Consider the following 22,584-nt stretch of genomic DNA (forward strand, 5'->3'; position numbering starts at 1 on the left):
TTTCTGTGCAACGAAGTCCAACTTCGGGACCTTTTTTTCTTTACCATGCTACTTTTCACCTCAACGGGAGACTACGGACTAAGTCTACAAGTTTTTATACTCCGCCTGCTCTCTAAAGGGATTTGCCATGCAGCTAAAACCCGCCAAAAGCCCCACTGTAATCCTCTGAGTTCCTACAAACACAGCAAGCTCCATGCACCTTTAAAACTGAAATGAGATGTGACAACCTGCCTTCTGGCGAGCCAGCAAAGTGTTCCTCCATGAGTGGGCCACAGCGTGAGGTGAGGGGAGAGTGAGGTTAAACAGCTTGGCTTTACCCTCCATCTTTCTTACCCCATTACCCTCCATCTTTCTTACCCCATCACTGCTACCACCCTATCCCAGCATCCCTCACCAACAGGAGAGTTGGAGGAGGAGGTCAGGGGAGGTCGCTGGCCCTCCCTAAGCCCCCTGCATAACTTTTAGGGCTGCCATGGCAACCCTACTCCGAGTTTTGGGGGGAGTCATGTGTTTGCCAGTCCCTTTCCCGGATTCAGGGTTGGGCACACACACATGCACGCACAATAAAGGAATTCCTGGCTGCTTTCCAGTATCCAAGGGTCGCCGGTGGCAGGTGTGTGAGTGTGTGTGAATGAGTGTGTGTGGCTGTTCGAGACAGTTGAATGAATGAAAAACACAATAGCCTGCAGAGACCCCAGGAAGCGCCCTGAGGCTTCTCTTTGAGTCTCGTTAGAACCTTTTAGACACTGTTCAGCATACTGCCTGCACACACTGAGCTTGCTTGCTATTGAGCTATCTTCTTTTGCATATGTCTCTCTGCTTCAGATCAAGCCATAAGCTCTGGCTGTTGTGACAGAGCGTTCAACTAGTTGACAAGCTGATCAAGGGATTTCTCTTGGCCTGAAAGTAACTCTCTGACTTTGATTAGATGACCTCACAATGGGAGACTTTATCATGGACTCCATCACATTGAGGTTCCATTGTCAAATGAGGTTTGTATTTCAGAAAACATACTATGGATAACCTGTTCCCCTATGTTATGGTGTCTAAGTTATGGATTCCCATACTGCTAGGTTGGGGAACAGAACTTTCAATAATCACAGACAGAACTTCGGGAAAAGAACTTGCTCCAATCACAGACAAAAACTCTTTCCAAAGTGATTACATCACCACTCTGATGTTTTTGCAAACAGTCTCTAGCTGTGTTTACACAGTCAGCCCAATTCTGATATTTTTGCCACTAATTGGTCTTTTGACCAATCAGATCAGATCTTTGCCAATAATCGGGCAATTCATCAGAATTGGGCTGCCTGTGTAAGCGTATCCTTAGTTCTCAGTCCTTGCCAAACAATCTCTGTTAGTATCAGATCCACCCTAACCTAACATAGCAAGCATTTCTCTCTTTCTGGTCCTGTCGGTGGAGGTTATTTTCTGCACTGTTCAACCAATCCAGTAAATGTGGAGGAGGAGTTAAGATGGCGTGTCACCTTGTTAACGTCCAAAAGTGGAATTTGCGTCACAGGCTCTCTTTCTATTTCCCCCGAAAACCGGATGCATCTAGTTGTTACCGAACCTGCTGAGGGTGGGGCCACCCTAACTGATACACAGGGTGCACCTAGATATACCTAGATTGATGGACATTTTGGCAAAGCCATCATGGTGACTTAGTTTCAGTAGGGTGAGTCTAAGGCATGGTGGTCATATTCCAAAGTGACTCTTTCCACTCCATGTGTTTCTGAATAGCTGCCTCTAATACCTTGTTTTCAATACAGTGAAAGAAATTGAAAAACTGAATAACAACTGATGGGCACTACCTAACTAACTGACTTTACTTGATTCCTGAAAAAAACTGGAAGAACTTATTCCCATTTCTCTTTTCTTTGGTCAATCACGAGTGTCGCCCTTGCGCTGTGGGTTTGGCTCAGAGGGGTGTGATGAAGGGGTCAGTGTTCGTCGCAGACGGTCGCCGTTTTCACACACGTGGTCAGGGAGTTGATGTCACCTCCAAATGAGGGGCCCTGTGGTCATGGCAGGGAACAGGGCCTGTATTCATAAAGTATCCCAGAGTAGGAGTGCTGATCAGGTCCTCCCTGTCCCATATGATAGAAAAGATGGGCAAAACTGATCCTAGATCAGTGCTCCTACACTAAGATGCCCAGGGCTCTCTCTGTGTCTGATGCTGTCCGTCAATCTGTACCGGTGACAGTGACAGGTCCAGGGGTGTTAAGAGCTTATGTCCAAGGCCATCTGTCAGACACAGCTATAAGACGACCGACGGTGGAAAGCATTTCCAACCGTGCTCCTAGCCAACCGTGCTCCTAGCCAAACGTTGTCGGATTGGTCTACCTATGTCCCCACATGTCTCTGTCCCAAAGGAAAACCTGGCCAACATCACTAATGCTGTGTGTGAGAGATGAGGTCAATCTCTTGGACCATGCGCCACACCAACAGTGTCTGCAACATTCTTCCCTCCCTCCCTCCCTAACCCCATATCCCTCCTTCTCTCCCTCCCTAACCCCATCCCTCCTTCTCTCCCTCCCTCCCTCCCTCCCTAACCCCATCCCTCCTTCTCTCCCTAACCCCATCCCTCCTTCTCTCCCTAACCCCATCCCTCCCTCCCTCTCTCCCTAACCCCATCCCTTCCTCCCTCTCTCCCTAACCCCATCCCTCCCTCTCTCCCTAACCCCATCCCTCCTTCTCTCCCTAACCCCACCCCTCCCTCCCTCTCTCCCTAACCCCATCCCTCCCTCTCTCCCTAACCCCATCCCTCCCTCTCTCCCTAACCCCATCCCTCCCTCTCTCCCTAACCCCATCCCTCCCTCCCTCCCTAACCCCATCCCTCCCTCCCTAACCCCATCCCTCCCTCCCTCCCTAACCCCATCCCTCCTTCTCTCCCTAACCCCATCCCTCCCTCCCTCTCTCCCTAACCCCATCCCTCCCTCTCTCCCTAACCTCATCCCTCCCTCTCTCCCTAACCCCATCCCTCCCTCTCTCCCTAACCCCATCCCTCCCTCTCTCCCTAACCCTATCCCTCCCTCTCTCCCTAACCCCATCCCTCCCTAACCCCATCCCTCCCTCCCTCCCTAACCCCATCCCTCCCTCTCTCCCTAACCCCATCCCTCCCTCTCTCCCTAACCCCATCCCTCCTTCCCTAACACCATCCCTCCCTCCCTCCCTAAAGCCCCATCCCTCCCTCTCTCCCTAACCCCATCCCTCCCTCTCTCCCTAACCCCATCCCTCCTTCCCTAACCCCATCCCTCCCTCTCTCCCTAACCCCATCCCTCCCTCTCTCCCTAACCCCATCCCTCCCTCTCTCCCTAACCCCATCCCTCCCTCTCTCCCTAACCCCATCCCTCCCTCTCTCCCTAACCCCATCCCTCCCTCCTTCCCTAACCCCATCCCTCCCTCCCTCCCTAACCCCATCCCTCCCTCTCTCTCTCCCTAACCCCATCCCTCCTTCTCTCCCTAACCCCATCCCTCCCTCCCTCTCTCCCTAACCCCATCCCTCCCTCCCTCTCTCCCTAACCCCATCCCTCCCTCCCTCTCTCCCTAACCCCATCCCTCCCTCCCTCTCTCCCTAACCTCATCCCTCCCTCTCTCCCTAACCCCTTCCCTCCCTCCCTCCCTCCCTCCCTCCCTCCCTCCCTCCCTCCCTCCCTCCCTCCCTCCCTCCCTCCCTCCCTCCCTCCCTAACCCCATCCCTCCCTCCCTCCCTAACACCATCCCTCCCTCCCTAACCCCTTCTCTCCCTCTCTCTGTCTACTCCCTTCATCGTTAATATCTTCCGCTCCAATGAGAATTTCGGAACAGAACACTGATCAAAGTGTGGGGGATGGATGTGAGGGTGGATTTGGGATGGTGGGGTGGACGGTGGTGGTGGGGGGAGGTAGTTTGGGATGGTGGGGTGGACGGTGGTGGTGGGGGATGGGGGTCTGTTCAATCTGTGGAATGTGGACTGATTCCACACTGGGCTCACACAATTGGCCGGTGCAGGGAGATAGCGGATGGACAGAAAATCCCCCCTCCTCCTCCCAAAAGCATCCTGCTCTATTCAGTTCACAGGAGGTTGGTGGCACCTTAATTAGGGAGGACGGGTAGTTGTAATGGCTGGAGCGGAATTAGTGGAATGTTATCAAATACATCAAACACCAGCCATTATTATGTTCCGTCTTCCCCTCAGCAGCCTCCTGTGGTTCAGCTCCATGTACCTACAGAAGGCACCGGGTCTGGCTAGAGAGGGCTCGAGCACAATACATTCAGTGTTTTTTTTACCCCATTTTCTATGAAAAACATAACCAACTCAAACTTTATGACAGTCAAGTTACTCACTTCCATAGTTGAGTTTTGACAGTATATTTAAACTGTTTGTATCCATGTGGTAATTACATGATCTGTGAAAAAACATCAATGGTCAATGACATGTGCTTCGTAACAAACTGCATGTGTAAATTAACATAATTTACTCTGTAGTAAACATGGATTAGAATCAATTGAGTCAGAGCTCCCTGACACACTTCCTGAGAGGAAATGTGAGCGCTGAAGTGTTAAATGAGAGAGAGGTGCTATGGGATCAGGTTGTGCCAAGCTAACGACCTGGAGAAGTTAACCTAGCGTGCTAACTCGTAGTTATCCACCCCATAAACCTCACCTGTCGAGTGGACACTTGATAGTCTGCAGACCATGCATCTGATCTGCATCTTATCTTCTCTACCTTCAAGGGTTCGTGGCTGGAATTCTGTCAAGACACTTCTCTGCTCCCTGGAATCCCCTGTATGCCTTTGCCCAGTGCATTGGTCTCTCCTAAAAGGTTCCTCGGGAAACTTTTGTTTTAGCTTTACCATAGCAATTACTAAACAAACAAGGTAAATGTTAGCTAGATGGCACTCTCTCTTTTTTTCCTTGCTCAGTTGAGAGTCCTCTGGATTCTAGGCCTACAAGCTACGAGGGAAAATATTTTCAGACTTTGTTGTGGTGATCTAGGGGTGGTCATCATTCCCTTTGGGAGTGACAGGAAAGATTAGGACGTGAGACACCCCAGATGCCCATTGTTAACAATCTGTCAATGAGCACTAAACTAGCTACGCAAAACAAAGCCAACGGAAAAATACTTTGTAGTGTGTGGAGGGTTTCTTAACTTTAGTTTAGCACTGGGCGTCTACTGCGAAAGAGGCCATGAACTCTACAGTTGCTCCAGGACTCTCTCCTACACGATTTGTCCTTTCGAATTAAGGGAGGAGAAGATGAAAGGAAATGTCAGGGTGAATACACATATCAGGATTAGCACAGGAGGGACCTACTAACTTTGGCCACGGTTCACTAAGTCCACCATCTAACCAGGTGGCTAAATGTTAGAGACACTCAAATACTAAATAGTAATACATTATAAGTGTTTATGAGATGTTGTTGACAAAATGATTGGACGTCAGTTTTTTTGTTTCAAATGATGTTATGTGCTTGTTGATAAAGTACAAACATGTAGCAGAGGAAGCCTTTCGCATCACTAAGTTTGATTGTGCTCTTTTCCATTGCAGCACGGGGGGGAGACGTTTTACAGCTGCTGAACAGCCCCAAAGAAACACAACTAAAATACCTCCAACTATGAACTTCTAGCAGAGTGGTGCAGTAGACTATCGATGTTTACAACTTCAGAACATTTTTTGCTCAATGTTTTTGTGTCAGAACCAATAGCCTACAAATCTGGACCAAAGCTGGTTGTGAATCGGCTTAGAGTGGCACTCAACAAAACAACATTGTGCAAGCACAGGGCTCACACGGTGTAGATATCTGGGAGACATTCAGAGATGTACCGGCGTCACCCACATAGGATGTTGTTATAGAAATATGGCATAAGTCCATTAACATCATACTAAACAACAACCCACTTTTCCCTCCAAAAATGTAAAGGACTCTCTTGTGTGAACACACCAAATGTGATGTGAAAAATACACAAAGTTGTGATGACTTGTCAGGGCATCTTGACTGTATTAGGGTAAACTGTCCATTTTGCACAACAATAAGCCTCTCCTTTTCTTCTCCTCAGGGATATTCTGCACGGCGACCAGTGACAAGTGTTTGTCCGGGCCCTGCCAGAATGGCGCCACCTGCGTGGACACCATGGACGACTATGCGTGCCTCTGCCCCCCTCGCAACGAGGTCCGCTACATGGGCAAAGACTGCGACGAACTCTACAACGCCTGCTCCTTTGCCCCCTGCTCAGACTGCACCAGCACCCCTGGCACGTCCGAGTACCACTGTGTCTGCCCCGAAGGATTTACTGGGGACAACTGCACTGAGGAAGTGGACGAGTGCCATAGCAACCCTTGCTCTTTTCCCCACACAGAGTGCATCGACCAGGTCAACAGGTACTTCTGCCGATGTCCACCCGGCTACGGAGGAGAGGACTGTGAAGAGCGGGTGCCCGACTGCATCGACGAGCCGTGTCTGAACAATGGGACTTGTATACTGTTACAGGAGGGGTTTGAGTGTCACTGTGCACGGGGGTTTGACGGGGAGCATTGTGAAGAGGATGTGGATGAGTGTGCGTCCCATCCTTGCCAGAACGGCGCTATCTGCATGGACGGCGTGGCCGAGTTTCACTGTTTCTGTGTGCCAGGCTTCCAGGGCTATAATTGCGAGATCGACATCAATGAGTGCGCCTCGCGGCCCTGCGAGAATAATGGGACCTGTATCAACGAGAAGGACCGGTATAAATGCCAGTGCCTCGTAGGGTTTACAGGTAAGTTGTTCCGCCTTTTCAACACTCACTCCTCTGCCCACAGGAGTGTTGTGTTTGTACTCAGTCAGTCTCAAATTAAGTGTAATTTTCCAACCATTTTCGTAACCCTGTATCAGCCACAACTCACTGTCTCTCACCTAACATTTCCTCCAGTGTGAGGGATATCTGATGCTGTGCTTTTGAATGTTTCTGGACATAATGTATCTGCAAGATTTAGGTATCTCATATTAGTACATTCACCATGCCAGAATGTTTTCACATTAAAGCTGACATCATCATTAACAACAGGATGATTTCCTATTAACCAATGAGGGTGTGCATTCGTGCCACAAAGAACAGTACAAATTGTGCAGACCCAATAATGAGGCTTGGCAGAGATGAATAATTATGCTAATCTTGTCTTGTTGTTGTCATCTTACTAACTGCACCTTTAAGTGTACATTTGGTTCTTGATAAACAGAGAACTATAAGCATTTTAAGTACAGAGAGTAAGATGTTGGATTCAGGTCTCTAGTCTTATCTTCAGCTTGGCCCCTGTGGATATTGGCCCCTGTGGATAGGTCTCCTGCTGAGTGAGAGAAAACACTCCACAACTTGTACACTTCATTTCATACACTCCTTTCTTTTCTCAGCAGGTCTGGTCTGTGTCTCAGGGCTTCATGCTTATCTCTAATGGGGTGGGAAGAGTCAGCACTAATGCATTCCTTTGTCAGCATATCAGTGACGATGGAGATTTTCAAGGAAAGGGTTGAGACGGGCAACTGAGGCATTTTTACATTATCACTTGAGCTATCTAGAGGCATCAACAAGCAGATTCCATGCTACTGACTATTTATAGCTAGAGAAGCAAACACCAGAGTACAAATAGGATTATCTTGCATTTACAATTTACAATTGATTTAGCTTGTGTTTCTTTCAGTATTGTCATAAGAGCAGAGAGGATCTACGGACAAGTTGACTTGATGTAGATGAGATGCAATGGAAGATATGTCCCCCTCCTAGTACATTATGTACAGTTCCTCACTGACTCCCACTCGGAGATGGTTTGTTTCTCATTCATCACATTCTCAGATTATTTTTGCTCTACCTCTCACAGGAGTGAATTGTGAGGTGGAGATAGATGAGTGCGAGTCCAACCCGTGCCGCAACGGAGCCACCTGCCATGACCTTCTTGGTCTGTACTCCTGTGAGTGTCTGCCTGGGTTCGAGGGCACAGACTGCGAAGTGGACATTGACGAGTGTGCCAGCGATCCCTGCCTAAATGGGGCCATCTGTCAGGACAAGGTGGACAGGTAACCGCCCAAGGCTTTTAGGATTGCCCCACCAGACAGACACAAATCCTGTCCTTAAATTACTTTGGGGCCTGACTGCCGTTTTGGTGAGCTTAAGCCCCTCACATTGAGACAGGACATTATTTGTATTTATTAAGGATCCCCATTAGTTCCTGCCAAGGCAGAAGCTACTCTTCCTGGGGTTTATTATGGATCCCCATTAGTTCCTGCCAAGGCATGAGCTACTCTTCCTGGGGCTTATTATGGATCCCCATTAGTTCCTGCCAAGGCAGCAGCTACTCTTCCTGGGGTTTATTATGGATCCCCATTCGTTCCTGCCAAGGCAGCAGCTACTCTTCCTGGGGTTTATTATGGATCCCCATTCGTTCCTGCCAAGGCAGCAGCTACTCTTCCTGGGGTTTATTATGGATCCCCATTAGTTCCTGCCAAGGCAGCAGCTACTCTTCCTGGGGTTTATTATGGATCCCCATTCGTTCCTGCCAAGGCAGCAGCTACTCTTCCTGGGGTTTATTATGGATCCCCATTAGTTCCTGCCAAGGCAGCAGCTACTCTTCCTGGGGTTTATTATGGATCCCCATTCGTTCCTGCCAAGGCAGCAGCTACTCTTCCTGGGGTTTATTATGGATCCCCATACGTTCCTGCCAAGGCATGAGCTACTCTTCCTGGGGTTTATTATGGATCCCCATTCGTTCCTGCCAAGGCAGCAGCTACTCTTCCTGTTTTTTTTAAATGGATCCCCATTAGTTCCTGCCAAGGCAGCAGCTACTCTTCCTGGTGTCCATCAACATTAAGGCAGTTATATACAAGTTAGAATATTACATGACATCACATTCCATAACACTTTTCACAACACATTAAGTGTCTGCCCTCAGGCCACAACTCTACTACCACATATTATCTACAATACAAAATCCATGTGTACATGTGTGTAGTGTATCTTATCATGTGTGCGTGTGTGTAGAGTGTGTCTTACCATGTGTATGTGTGTGTAGTGTGTCTTACCATGTGTGTGTAGAGTGTGTCTTACCATGTGTATGTGTGTGTAGTGTGTCTTACCATGTGTGTAGTGTGTCTTACCATGTGTATGTGTGTGTAGAGTGTGTCTTACCATGTGTATGTGTAGTGTGTCTTACCATGTGTATGTGTGTGTAGTGTGTCTTACCATGTGTATGTGTGTGTAGAGTGTCTTACCATGTGTATGTGTGTGTGTAGAGTGTGTCTTACCATGTGTATGTGTGTGTGTGTAGAGTGTGTCTTACCATGTGTATGTGTAGTGTGTCTTACCATGTGTATGTGTGTGTAGTGTGTCTTACCATGTGTGTGTGTGTAGAGTGTGTCTTACCATGTGTATGTGTGTGTAGAGTGTGTCTTACCATGTGTATGTGTGTGTGGAGTGTGTCTTACCATGTGTATGTGTGTGTAGTGTGTCTTACCATGTGTGTAGTGTGTCTTACCATGTGTATGTGTGTGTAGTGTGACTTACCATGTGTATGTGTGTGTAGAGTGTCTTACCATGTGTATGTGTTTGTAGTGTGTCTTACCATGTGTATGTGTGTAGAGTGTGTCTTACCATGTGTGTGTGTGTAGAGTGTGTCTTACCATGTGTATGTTTGTGTAGAGTGTGTCTTACCATGTGTATGTGTGTGTGTAGAGTGTGTCTTACCATGTGTATGTCTGTGTAGAGTGTGTCTTATCATGTGTATGTGTGTATGTGTGTGTGTAGTGTGTCTTACCATGTGTATGTGTGTGTAGTGTGTCTTACCATGTGTGTGTGTGTGTAGAGTGTGTCTTACCATGTGTGTGTGTAGAGTGTGTAGAGTGTCTTACCATGTGTATGTGTGTGTAGTGTGTCTTACCATGTGTATGTGTGTGTGTAGAGTGTCTTACCATGTGTATGTGTGTGTAGTGTGTCTTACCATGTGTATGTGTGTGTAGTGTCTTATCATGTGTATGTGTGTGTAGAGTAGAGTGTGTCTTACCATGTGTATGTGTGTGTAGAGTGTGTCTTGCCATGTGTATGTGTGTGTAGAGTGTGTCTTACCATGTGTATGTGTGTGTAGTGTGTCTTACCATGTGTATGTGTGTGTAGAGTGTGTCTTGCCATGTGTATGTGTGTGTAGAGTGTGTCTTACCATGTGTATGTGTGTGTAGAGTGTGTCTTGCCATGTGTATGTGTGTGTAGAGTGTGTCTTGCCATGTGTATGTGTGTGTAGAGTGTGTCTTACCATGTGTATGTGTGTGTAGTGTGTCTTACCATGTGTATGTGTGTGTAGAGTGTGTCTTGCCATGTGTATGTGTGTGTAGAGTGTGTCTTACCATGTGTATGTGTGTGTAGTGTGTCTTACCATGTGTATGTGTGTGTAGAGTGTGTCTTGCCATGTGTATGTGTGTGAGCTTTATCTCAATCATCCATCTGTTACATTTTTGCATTCATCTGTATTCGGCCTATTTGCTTTGTTGAATGTCAATGTAGCGATTGCAACTGACCCAGACTTCCTTTCCTACAGCTATGAGTGTGACTGTGAGGACACAGGCTTCCTGGGTGACCACTGTGAGGAGGACATCCCTGAGTGTGCGTCTGACCCGTGTCAGCACGGCGCCACCTGCCTGGAGGGAGTCAAAGAGTATACCTGTCTCTGTTGGCCTGGTATGTGCACCTTAACATTACCCACCACATTTGCAGAAATGTTGTCAAACAGGGTTAAAAAGACCAACACTAAACTGATATGGTGCTGCGGTTGTCCATGTCTGGAGTAGGTACAGTTGTTCATGTCTGGAGTAGGTACAGTTGTTCATGTCTGGAATAGGTACAGTTGTCCATGTCTGGAATAGGTACAGCTGTCCATGTCTGGAGTAGGTACAGCTGTCCATGTCTGGAGTAGGTACAGTTGTCTATGTCTGGAGTAGGTACAGTTGTCCATGTCTGGAGTAGGTACAGTTGTCCATGTCTGGAGTAGGTACAGTTGTCCATGTCTGGAGTAGGTACAGCTGTCCATGTCTGGAGTAGGTACAGTTGTCCATGTCTGGAGTAGGTACAGTTGTTCATGTCTGGAGTAGGTAAAGTTGTCCATGTCTGGAGTAGGTACAGCTGTCCATGTCTGGAGTAGGTGCAGTTGTTCATGTCTGGAGTAGGTACAGTTGTCCATGTCTGGAGTAGGTACAGCTGTCCATGTCTGGAGTAGGTACAGCTGTTCATGTCTGGAGTAGGTACAGTTGTCCATGTCTGGAGTAGGTACAGTTGTTCATGTCTGGAGTAGGTACAGCTGTTCATGTCTGGAGTAGGTACAGTTGTCCATGTCTGGAGTAGGTACAGTTGTTCATATCTGGAGTAGGTGCAGTTGTCCATGTCTGGAGTAGGCACAGTTGTCCATGTCTGGAGTAGGTACAGTTGTTCATGTCTGGAGTAGGTACAGTTGTTCATGTCTGGAGTAGGTACAGTTGTCCATGTCTGGAGTAGGTACAGTTGTTCATGTCTGGAGTAGGTACAGTTGTTCATGTCTGGAGTAGGTACAGTTGTCCATGTCTGGAGTAGGTACAGTTGTCCATGTCTGGAGTAGGTACAGTTGTCCATGTCTGAAGTAGGTACAGTTGTCCATGTCTGGAGTAGGTACAGTTGTTCATGTCTGGAGTAGGTACAGTTGTTCATGCTGTCAGACGACTGGAGAGTGAAAGAGGGTGGTGTCATAATGGTCTACTAGTAGTGCAGTTTGTTTAGGCTTTGAGCGAACAGTACTACATACAGTGTATTTCCATGTCATTGGTTATCCTAGGTTATGAGGGGGAGAACTGTGAGATGGACATTGATGAGTGTGCTGAGCAGCCATGTGAAAACGACGGCGAGTGTTTCGAGCGTTCCGACACATCCCACTGGGAGATGGACTGGGAGTTCAGGTTCGCCGACGCTGCCGGATACCTGTGCCAATGTCCACCCGGGTTCGCAGGTGAGACGCAGTCCAATGAAAGGAGAGGGGTTTTGCTAACATTGAACGTTGCACAGGAGCAAATTTAAGGTTGGTTACTTTTTTGAATCGTTTTGGCCATTTCACACAGACAGAGAATAAGGTTGTTGGTGTTGTTTCTTTGTCTCTTTCCAGGAGAGAACTGTTCCGTGAACATTGATGAGTGTGAGTCTGAACCCTGCCAGAATAGAGGCTCTTGTGAGGATCAGGTGAATGGCTACACCTGTTTATGTCCGGAGGGATTTATGGGTAAGGTTTTCAAAAACTCTGTATACTTATGTATATCATTACAGCAGGACAGTATTATCGACACTGACTGTACAAAACATTAGGAACACCTGCTCTTTCCATGACACAGCTTTCTCCTGGACTCACCTGGTCAGTCTATGATCCCTTATTTGACGTCACTTGTTAAATCCACTTCAGTCAGTGTAGATAAAGGGGAGGAGACAGGTTAAAGAAGGATTTTAAAACCTTGAGACAATTCAGAAATGGATTGTGTATGTGTAACATTCAGAGGGTGAATGAGCAAGACAAAAGATTGAACTGCCTTTGAACGGGGTATGTTACTAGGTGCCAGGCGCACCTTTTTTGTGAAGAACTGTAACGCTACTGGGTTTTCTCACGCTCAACAGTTTCCAATTGTCCACCACCCAAAGGACACAACTGTGGGAAGCATTGGAGTCAACATGGGCCAACATACCTGTGAAATGCTTTCGACACCATCCATGCCCAACGAATTGAGGCTGATCTGAGGGCAAAAGAGGGGGACTCAATATTAGGAAGGTGTTCATAATGTTTTGTACACTCAGTGTATATCCTTGTGCTGTTGTTATCATACCAGAAGAATGGACTGATCTGTAGATTCAATTCAAGGTAGATCGATCTTCAAAAGTCTGACTGAAATAGTGCATTGCATTTTCAGGGGAAATTTGCGAAATCAACATTGATGAGTGCGAGAGCCAGCCATGTCTGAATGGTGCATGGTGCGAGGACGGCGTGGCCAGCTACACCTGCCACTGTCCTGAGGCTGAGCCTGACAAGCTGCCCTGGGGTGGCCACCACTGCGGCATCCAGCTCCTGGGCTGCGTGGATCAAGAATGCCAGAATGGCGCCACCTGCCACCCGTGGCTGGAAGAGGAAGAGCATGGCCACACCTGCCTTTGCCCTCACGGCTTCTACGGTGAACTCTGCTCCACACCCACCACCTTCTCATTCTCCAGTCCGGGCTTCGTCCTTATCATGGTCACCCTGGAAGTGGAAGAGAGGAGGAAACGGAGGCATGCTGAGCACCACCACCACGGGAAGGGAGTCCGGCTACGCTTTCGCACCACCTTGCCTGACATGGTGCTCTTCTACCGTGGCGATGCTGACAGCCACCTCTTGCTGGAGATTGTGGGTGGAGGTCTTCGCGCCAAGGCCTTCTCGGAGGATGCCGAGCTGGAGGTTGCATTTTCTGGGCTGGTCAGCGATGGAGACTGGCACGACGCTGACGTGTACGTGAACGAAGAGGAAGGGCTGGTTTTTAACCTGAAAGGTCCAGGATGCGATAGCGAAGGGTGCACGGTGAAGGATGGTGGTCCCAACGGGCCACACTTCGTTCCCTCTGAGGCGTTCGGTCACGTCTACGTGGGCGGTGCCCCCAGAGAGTTGCTGGAGCACACGAAGAGTGGCCACGGGTTTGTGGGGTGTGTGGAGGACCTACTGATCGACTTCAAGGACATCCTGCCCCAGAACCTTCCAGAGGAGCAGGCCAATGAGATGGAGCTAGGCTGTAGCAAGACAGAGTGGTGCGAACCTGACCCCTGCTCCGGTCAAGGCCACTGTGTGGACCTGTGGATCAGCCACCGCTGCGACTGCTACCGGCCCTACCACGGTCACAGCTGCGCCGATGGTAAGCAACATTTACCTCCCAAAAATGTATCTGATAATACAGTCTTCTGAGAAAGACATACATTTAGAAAATTCCATCCAGACCGTTTTCTAATTAACCTCATTTGCAATTCCAAGAGCACTAGCTCACTTCATCAAAGTACTTTTTCTAAGATATTTGTGTTCACTTTTTGATTAGTAATTTGCCCTAAGGTTTGGTTACAATTTATTTGGATTGCCCGGATAGTCCAACGGTAGATGCTTTACAGATGGTCATACTATCAACAAACTATCTGTTGACAACCAACTGCTTGCTAAGGTTAAGGTTAGGATTAGGATAAGGGTTTAGGGCTAGGGTTAGTAGATAGTTAGTTCAAATGTTACTGACTATCCAAATAAAGTGTTACCTAATGTCTTTCTATGGCCAGGCCAGGTACACATGGTTTATTCCTCTGGTTTAAGTTTGTATTTATTTCATTTTATCTGTTCTGACAGAGTTCCCCTCCTGGACATACAGCCATGAGGAATCTGTGAGCTACAGTGCCTATGACATTGGCACTGATCACGGCGCCAACTTCAGCGTCTCCTTCTTCCTGCGGTCTCTGAAGCCCGATGGCCTGCTCTTCCAGCTGAGGCGACCCGGAGAGGACGGAGAAGAGGGCGAGGCCTACTTTAATGTTTTCCTGGGCATGGGGAGAGTCCTGGTCAGCTCCGTCCCCGAAAGCCACCCACTGACGGCACCCATCGTCGTGACCACCGGCAAAAAGCAACTTCTACACGTCGAGGTCCAGTATGGACGGGTGTTCTTCCAGCACGCCGGCCTGCGCTACGGAATAGGTGAGGTTCCCGAGGTGGAGGTGCACAGTGGGGACCTGGCCTACGTAGGGGGTCTCCCCAGGGAGGGGGAAAACTCTGAGGCCTGGGGGGGACACTTCAAGGGCTGCCTGCAGGACCTGCGTCTGGACGGAGCGCATCTGGACGTGGATGCATGGAACAGCACACTAAATAACTCAGAGGGAGAGGTCTACTTCCCCGCCGATGCTGAGAATGTAGAGCCGGGCTGTATTAGCGACAACACCTGCCAGGTAAGACTGATTACACTCATACCAGGACTACACTCATACCAGGACTACACTCATACCAGGACTACACTCATACCAGGACTACACTCATACCAGGACTACACTCATACCAGGACTACACTCATACCAGGACCCCTATTATAATAATGTGTAATAATATTGTATTAACCAGAAGCGGGCCATGGTATAAGACAACTGACACATTACTATTATTGATTGAACTGTTGGTTAAGGGCTTGTAAGTAAGCATTTCACGGTAAGGTGTCTACACCTGTTGTATTCTGCGCATGTGACAAATACAATTTGATTTTATCAACAGAGGGAAGTACTACAGACATGAGGGGTAGGATGTAAATGTGACATGTCAACTGTATCAAAATTCAGATTATCTTGAAATAGAAGGACATTGTCAGTAATGAATGAGGACAACTCAGTGACTGGACTAAAATAGACAAAATGTTGTTTAAATGTTCACCGAATGTTCTTTTGGTCTGAAGCCGGAGCCATGCCAGAACGGAGGAGACTGCACCATCACGTGGAATGGCTTTGCATGTTCTTGTCCTGTGGCTTTCACTGGGAAGACCTGCGAGACGCGCGTGTGGTGTGTCAGTGACCCGTGTGTCAATGGTGGACATTGTGTGGACCTGACTGATGGATATGAGTGTGAGGAAATATTAAACTAATTCTCAGCTTGAAGAAAATCACTCAAGTCTTGCAAAACTACTTAGTGTTTCTTCACCATTGCTTTCTTTCAAAAGCATTGCCATTTTAATTTACTTTAGTGTATAGCTGTCATTGCATGAATGAGAGAAATCCCCTCACACAAAATGCATACTAGATAGCTTTAATAAAACAAAAAGGTGGTGTTTTCATCTGAAGTCTCACCCACTTGTTGACCCTCAGGTGTGACCAACGCTACCTTCGAGAACAACCCGGTGCAGTACAGTGCAGAGGGTTCCTTGGGCTCGTCTCTGACCCACGTGTACCTGGAGCTCCGTACCCGCTCAGAGAATGCCGTGCTGCTCCGTGCCTCCCACGGGGCCGAGCTCCTACTGGTGGGACTGCTGGACTCCTCTATCCGTGTCGAGATCCACGGTGGCAACAGTGTGGAGGTGCTGACCTTCTCCGGTGTGCGACACGTGGCCGACGGCGGATGGCACCGGGTGAGCATTTCCATGGCTGACCCTGATAGCGAGGCGTCACACTGGGTCATCACCGTGGATGGCATCACTGACGCCAGCAGCACCCCAGAGGAGGCAGGTGCCCTGCACTTCCTCAACGAAGAAGGGGCGGAGGTCGCTATCGCCGAGAGCTTCACAGGCTGCCTGGGCGCCGTAAGGGTCAGCGGGGTCTATCTACCATTTGTGGATGACCTACACCCGCCACAGCCTGCCCACTTCCACAGAACGAGCGACGAGGAGATTCGTATGGGCTGTATGAGTGAGGATGTATGCCATTCGGACCCCTGTCAGAATGGCGCCATGTGCAAGGATCTCTTTAACAAGTTTGACTGTGTTTGCAAGCCAGGTTGGGAGGGAGAAAATTGCGAGGTGGACACGGACGAGTGCGCATCTGGGCCCTGCGTCCACGGCACCTGCATGGATGAGTTGGCAGGTTTCGAGTGCGTGTGCAACCCGGGGTTTGGGGGCGTTTCTTGCGATGAGGACCTGAATGAGTGTGAGGAACATGGCTGTGAGAACGGGGGCTCCTGCATGGACCGGGTGAACAGCTACACCTGCGAGTGCACAGACGACTACACCGGCCCACTCTGCCAGTGAGTAGACTTTCTGTTAACGCCAACCAATTAGTGTCACAGTAAGTGACAGGGATCATTGTCATGTGGAACAACAGATTCTCACATGATTTTTTATCTAGCTAGCACATATGTGTTTTACACAAGGTTTATATGGAGTTTCTCAAACTATCAGATCAAATACAGAATACCTTGTGGAAATATATTAAAGTGACAAAGGGATATTCTAAATATAAGTTGCACGATTATATACTTTTGATATTTATTTATACACCTATTTATGGAAATTGGATAGTTTTGAAGATAAAACAGGCATTGTGAAGGTGTAATTCTGTACATCACCAACAGGTGGACTTATCCCCCACTGACATGCGAAGAGGATGTTCAGTGTGAAAACGGGATCTGCCATGACGGACTGTGGGGGGCCAATTGTACCTGTGTGCCCGGTTTTGCAGGGGAGAGGTAAGTTCCCAAACTCCTTTCAATAGTGTGGGACAAAAATGGATGACATGCACAAAATAATACAGCTGTTAACAAATCAGGCATTCCAGGGTACCACCCCAAACGGCTTGGGATGATAGGGATGGATACCAGAATATATACACTACCGTTCAAAAGTTTGGGGTCACTTAGAAATGTCCTTGTTTTTGAAATGTTGTAAATGGCAGATTTTTTATGGAATATTTACATAGGCGTACAGAGGTCCATTATCAGCAACCATCACTCCTGTGTTCCAATGGCACGTTGTGTTAGCTAATCCAAGTTTATCATTTTAAAAGGCTAATTAATCATTAGAAACCCTTTTGCAATTATGTTAACGCAGCTGAAAACTGTTGTGGACATTAAAGAAGCAATAAAACTGGCCTTCTGTAGACTAGTTGAGTATCTGGAGCCATCAGCATTTGTGGGTTCGATTACAGGTTCAAAATGGCAAGAAACAAAGAGCTTTCTTCTGAAACTCATCAGTCTATTCTTGTTCTGAGAAATTAAGGGTATACCATACGAGAAATTGCCAAGAAACTGAAGATCTCTTACAACCCTGTGTATGACTCCCTTCACAGAACAGCTCAATCTGGCTCTAACCAGAAAAGAAAGAGTGGGAGGCCCTGTGCACAACTGAGCAAGAGGACAAGTACATTAGATTGTCTAGTTTGAGAAACAGACGCCTCACAAGTCCTCAATTGGCAGCTTCATTAAATAGTACCCGCAAAACACCAGTCTCAACGTCAACAGTGAAGAGGCGACTCCGGGATACTGGCATTCGGAGCAGAGTTCCTCTGTCAGTGTCTGCGTTCTTTTGCCCATCTTAATCTTCTCTTTTTTATTTGCCACTCCCGGAGACACTAATGTACTTGTCCTCTTGCTCAGTTGTGCACCGGGGCCACCCACTCTGTCTATTCTGGTTAGAGCCCATTTGCGCTGTTCTGTGAAGGGAGTAGTACACAGCGCTGTACGAGATCTTCAGTTTCTTGGCAATTTTTTGCATGGAATAGCCTTCATTTCTCAGAACTTGAATAGACTGACGAGTTTCAGAACAAATTCTTTGTTTCTGGCCAAATCAAAATATATTTTACATTTAAGATTCTTCAAAGTAGCCACTCTTTCCCTTGATGACCACTTTGCACACTCTTGGCATTCTTTCAACCAGCTTCATGAGGTAGTCACCTGGAATGCATTTCAATTAACAAGTGTGCCTTGTTAAAAGTTAATTTGTGGAATTTATTTTCTTCTTCATGCGTTTGAGCCAATCAGTTGTATTGTGACAAGGTAGGTGTGGTATACAGAATATAACCCTATTTGGTAAAAGACCAAGTCCATATTATGGCAAGAACAGCTCAAATAAGCAAAGAGAAACGACAGTCCATCAGTACTTCGATCCAGAACATTTCAAGTTTCTTCAAGTTCAGTCGCAAAAAGTATCAAGCGCTATGATGAAACTGGCTCTCATGAGGACCGCCACAAGAAAGACAGATCCACAGTTACCTCTGCCTCAGAGGATAAGTTCATTAGAGTTAACTTCACCTCTGATTGCACCCCAAATAAATGCTTCACAGAGTTCAAGTAACAGACACATCTCAACATTAACTGTTCAGAGGAGACTGTATGAATCACGCCTTCATGGTCGAATTGTTGCAAAAGAAACCACTACTAAAGGACACCAGTAAGAATTAGAGACTTGCTTAGGCCAAAAAACATGAGCAATGGACATTAGACCGGTGTAAATCTGTCCTTTGGTCTGATGAGTCCAAATGTGAGATTTTTGGTTCCAACCACCGTGTCTTTGTGAGACGAAGAGTAGATGAACAGATGATCTCTGCATGTGTGGTTCCCACCGTTAAGCATGGAGGAGGAGGTGTGGTGGAGCTTTGGTAGTGACACTGTCACTGATTTATTTAGAATTCAAAGCACACTTAACCAGCATGGCAACCGCAGCATTCTGCAGCAATACGCCATCCCATCTAGTTTGTGCTTAGTGGGACTATCACTTGTTTTCAACAGGACAATGACCCAACACACCTCCAGGTGGTGTAAGGCCTATTTGACCAAGAAGGAGTGCTGCATCAGATGACCTGGCCTCCACAATCACCCGACCTCAACCCAATTCAGATGGTTTGGGATGAGTTGGACCACAGAGTGAAGGAAAAGCAGCCAACAAGTGCTCAGCGTATGTGGGAACTCCTTCAAGACTGTTGAAAAAGCATTCCACGTGAAGCTGGTTGAGAGAATGCCAAGAGTGTGCAAAGCTGTCATCAAGGCAAAGGGTGGCTACTTTGATGAATCTCAGATATAAAATATATTTTGATTTGTTTAACACTTTTTTGGTTACTACATGATTCCATGTGTTATTTCAGTTTTGATGTCTTCACTATTATTCTACAATGTAGAAAATAGTACAAATAAAGAAAACCTCTTGAATGAGTAGGTGTGTCCAAACTGTTGACTGGTACTGTATATCTCACATGATGCTTGCTCTGGTCTAGACTTTAAATATCCTTACTGTGTTATTCTCCTCAGGTGTGAAACGGAGATAGATGAGTGTGAGTCGAACCCCTGTCAGAATGGTGGATCGTGTATCGATCGAGTAAACAGGTTCTGGTGTGTTTGCCTGCCTGGCTACAGCGGTCTGTTCTGCGATACAAGCGTAAGAAACTCTTGACTTCTTCATTCTCCTTCTCCTCGAAGTAATTTTGCATTCATCATCTAAAATAAATTATTTAATGATTAGTAAGCATTTATAAGTATGTAATCTTTACAATGCATGAGCCTTAATAACATTTATAAATGTTTTTGGTATTTATAATGGTTTATTCTTTAAAATTATTATGACGTGTAATAAAAATGTTTTGCATGAAGTCATTTTAGAATTAGGCACAGTCATTTACTCATCACTGACGTTTCTCCCTTGGTTCCTTGATTGTTTTCCCGCCTTGCAGAAACAGCCCCAGAAAGAGAGGGTGCCGTGGCTGGTGATAGCCATCCCCCTGGTGTGCCTCTGTGTCCTGCTGGCTGTCATTGGCATCACCTTCATGGTGCTCACCGCCCGCAAGAAACGCCAGTCAGAGGGCGCCTACAGCCCCAGCACTCAGGAGGTGGCCGGGGCGCGTCTGGAGATGGACAGCATGCTCAAGGTTCCCCCAGAGGAGCGGCTCATCTGATCGAGTCATAAAAGCTGATCCGAGAACTGTGCTCGGAACATGTTGCTATGCAGCGTAACACAAAAAGCTGCAAAAGCAGATCTGAGAGCACCGCACTGCTGGCAGGTGCGTGAGACTCACTTGAGACAATAGACTCTGTATAGTCAGTCTAGCTGGCTGGAAGGAGATACAGGGGGAGAAGAGAAGATCTGCTGCCCCCTGCTGGACGGATGGACATGTTACTGACCCAGTGGTGCCGTGTAATTGTGTTTTGATGGACTGATCTAATGTGTGAGTGGTTTTGAGGATCTTGGGGAGGGAATGGAGGTTAAAGGAGTGAGGGTTGGCAGATAACTGACAGTTGGAGGAGTGGGGGTGGGCAGTGGGGGCTGGTTGGTAGAGAACTGACAGTGGGGGTGAGCAGTGGGGGTTGGTTGGTAGAGAACTGACAGTTGGAGGAGTGGAGGTGGGCAGTGGGGGTTGGTTGGTAGAGAACTGACAGTTGGAGGAGTGGAGGTGGGCAGTGGGGTTGGTTGGTAGAGAACTGACAGTTGGACGAGTGGGGGTGGGCAGTAGGGGTTGGTTGGTAGAGAACTGACAGTTGGAGGAGTGGAGGTGGGCAGTGGGGGTTGGTTGGTAGAGAACTGACAGTTGGAGGAGTGGAGGTGGGCAGTGGGGTTGGTTGGTAGAGAACTGACAGTTGGAGGAGTGGAGGTGGGCAGTGGGGGTTGGTTGGTAGAGAACTGACAGTTGGAGGAGTGGAGGTGGGCAGTGGGGTTGGTTGGTAGAGAACTGAGAGTTGGAGGAGTGGAGGTGGGCAGTGGGGTTGATTGGTAGAGAACTGACAGTTGGAGGAGTGGAGGTGGGCAGTGGGGGTTGGTTGGTAGAGAACTGACAGTTGGAGGAGTGGAGGTGGGCAGTGGGGGTTGGTTGGTAGAGAACTGAGAGTTGGAGGAGTGGAGGTGGGCAGTGGGGTTGATTGGTAGAGAACTGACAGTTGGACGAGTGGGGGTGGGCAGTAGGGGTTGGTTGGTAGAGAACTGACAGTTGGAGGAGTGGAGGTGGGCAGTGGGGGTTGGTTGGTAGAGAACTGACAGTTGGAGGAGTGGAGGTGGGCAGTGGGGTTGGTTGGTAGAGAACTGACAGTTGGAGGAGTGGAGGTGGGCAGTGGGTGTTGGTTGGTAGAGAACTGACAGTTGGAGGAGTGGAGGTGGGCAGTGGGGTTGGTTGGTAGAGAACTGAGAGTTGGAGGAGTGGAGGTGGGCAGTGGGGTTGATTGGTAGAGAACTGACAGTTGGAGGAGTGGAGGTGGGCAGTGGGGGTTGGTTGGTAGAGAACTGACAGTTGGAGGAGTGGAGCTGGGCAGTGGGGGTTGGTTGGTAGAGAACTGACAGTTGGAGGAGTGGAGATGGGCAGTGGGGGTTGGTTGGTAGAGAACTGACAGTTGGAGGAGTGGGGGTGGGCAGTGGGGTTGGTTGGTAGAGAACTGACAGTTGGAGGAGTGGAGCTGGGCAGTGGGGGTTGGTTGGTAGAGAACTGACAGTTGGAGGAGTGGGGGTGGGCAGTGGGGTTGGTTGGTAGAGAACTGACAGTTGGAGGAGTGGAGGTGGGCAGTGGGGGTTGGTTGGTAGAGAACTGACAGTTGGAGGAGTGGGGGTGGGCAGTGGGGTTGGTTGGTAGAGAACTGACAGTTGGAGGAGTGGAGGTGGGCAGTGGGGGTTGGTTGGTAGAGAACTGACAGTTGGAGGAGTGGAGGTGGGCAGTGGGGGTTGGTTGGTAGAGAACTGACAGTTGGAGGAGTGGAGGTGGGCAGTGGGGTTGGTTGGTAGAGAACTGACAGTTGGAGGAGTGGGGGTGGGCAGTGGGGGTTGGTTGGTAGAGAACTGACAGTTGGAGGTGTGGAGGTGGGCAGTGGGGGTTGGTTGGTAGAGAACTGACAGTTGGAGGAGTGGAGGTGGGCAGTGGGGTTGGTTGGTAGAGAACTGACAGTTGGAGGAGTGGAGGTGGGCAGTGGGGGTTGGTTGGTAGAGAACTGACAGTTGGAGGAGTGGAGGTGGGCAGTGGGGTTGGTTGGTAGAGAACTGACAGTTGGAGGAGTGGAGGTGGGCAGTAGGGGTTGGTTGGTAGAGAACTGACAGTTGGAGGAGTGGGGGAAGGCAGTGGGGGTTGGTTGGTAGAGAACTGACAGTTGGAGGAGTGGAGGTGGGCAGTGGGGTTGGTTGGTAGAGAACTGACAGTTGGAGCATCCTGGTTGG

The 22,584-nt window shown here is 48.3% G+C and overlaps 1 protein-coding gene across 1 annotated transcript in view; it reads left to right on the forward strand.

Moving 5' to 3' along the window:
• crb2a (crumbs cell polarity complex component 2a) overlaps positions 1-20,571 on the forward strand; it is a 35,319-nt gene extending 14,748 nt beyond the window's left edge. Inside the window, exons 2-13 of the mRNA XM_020458260.2 lie at positions 6,041-6,736; positions 7,833-8,028; positions 10,536-10,675; positions 11,799-11,969; positions 12,123-12,236; positions 12,913-13,881; positions 14,355-14,944; positions 15,439-15,604; positions 15,845-16,715; positions 17,043-17,156; positions 19,710-19,836; positions 20,129-20,571. Coding sequence (XP_020313849.2) covers positions 6,041-6,736; positions 7,833-8,028; positions 10,536-10,675; positions 11,799-11,969; positions 12,123-12,236; positions 12,913-13,881; positions 14,355-14,944; positions 15,439-15,604; positions 15,845-16,715; positions 17,043-17,156; positions 19,710-19,836; positions 20,129-20,350 — 4,376 coding nt within the window. The 3' untranslated portion in view covers positions 20,351-20,571. The remainder of the gene's footprint in view (positions 1-6,040; positions 6,737-7,832; positions 8,029-10,535; positions 10,676-11,798; positions 11,970-12,122; positions 12,237-12,912; positions 13,882-14,354; positions 14,945-15,438; positions 15,605-15,844; positions 16,716-17,042; positions 17,157-19,709; positions 19,837-20,128) is intronic.
• Positions 20,572-22,584: the final 2,013 nt, after the last annotated feature.

This window comes from Oncorhynchus kisutch, linkage group LG23 (genome assembly GCF_002021735.2).
Source record: "Oncorhynchus kisutch isolate 150728-3 linkage group LG23, Okis_V2, whole genome shotgun sequence".
Taxonomy (NCBI): Eukaryota; Metazoa; Chordata; class Actinopteri; order Salmoniformes; family Salmonidae; genus Oncorhynchus; species Oncorhynchus kisutch.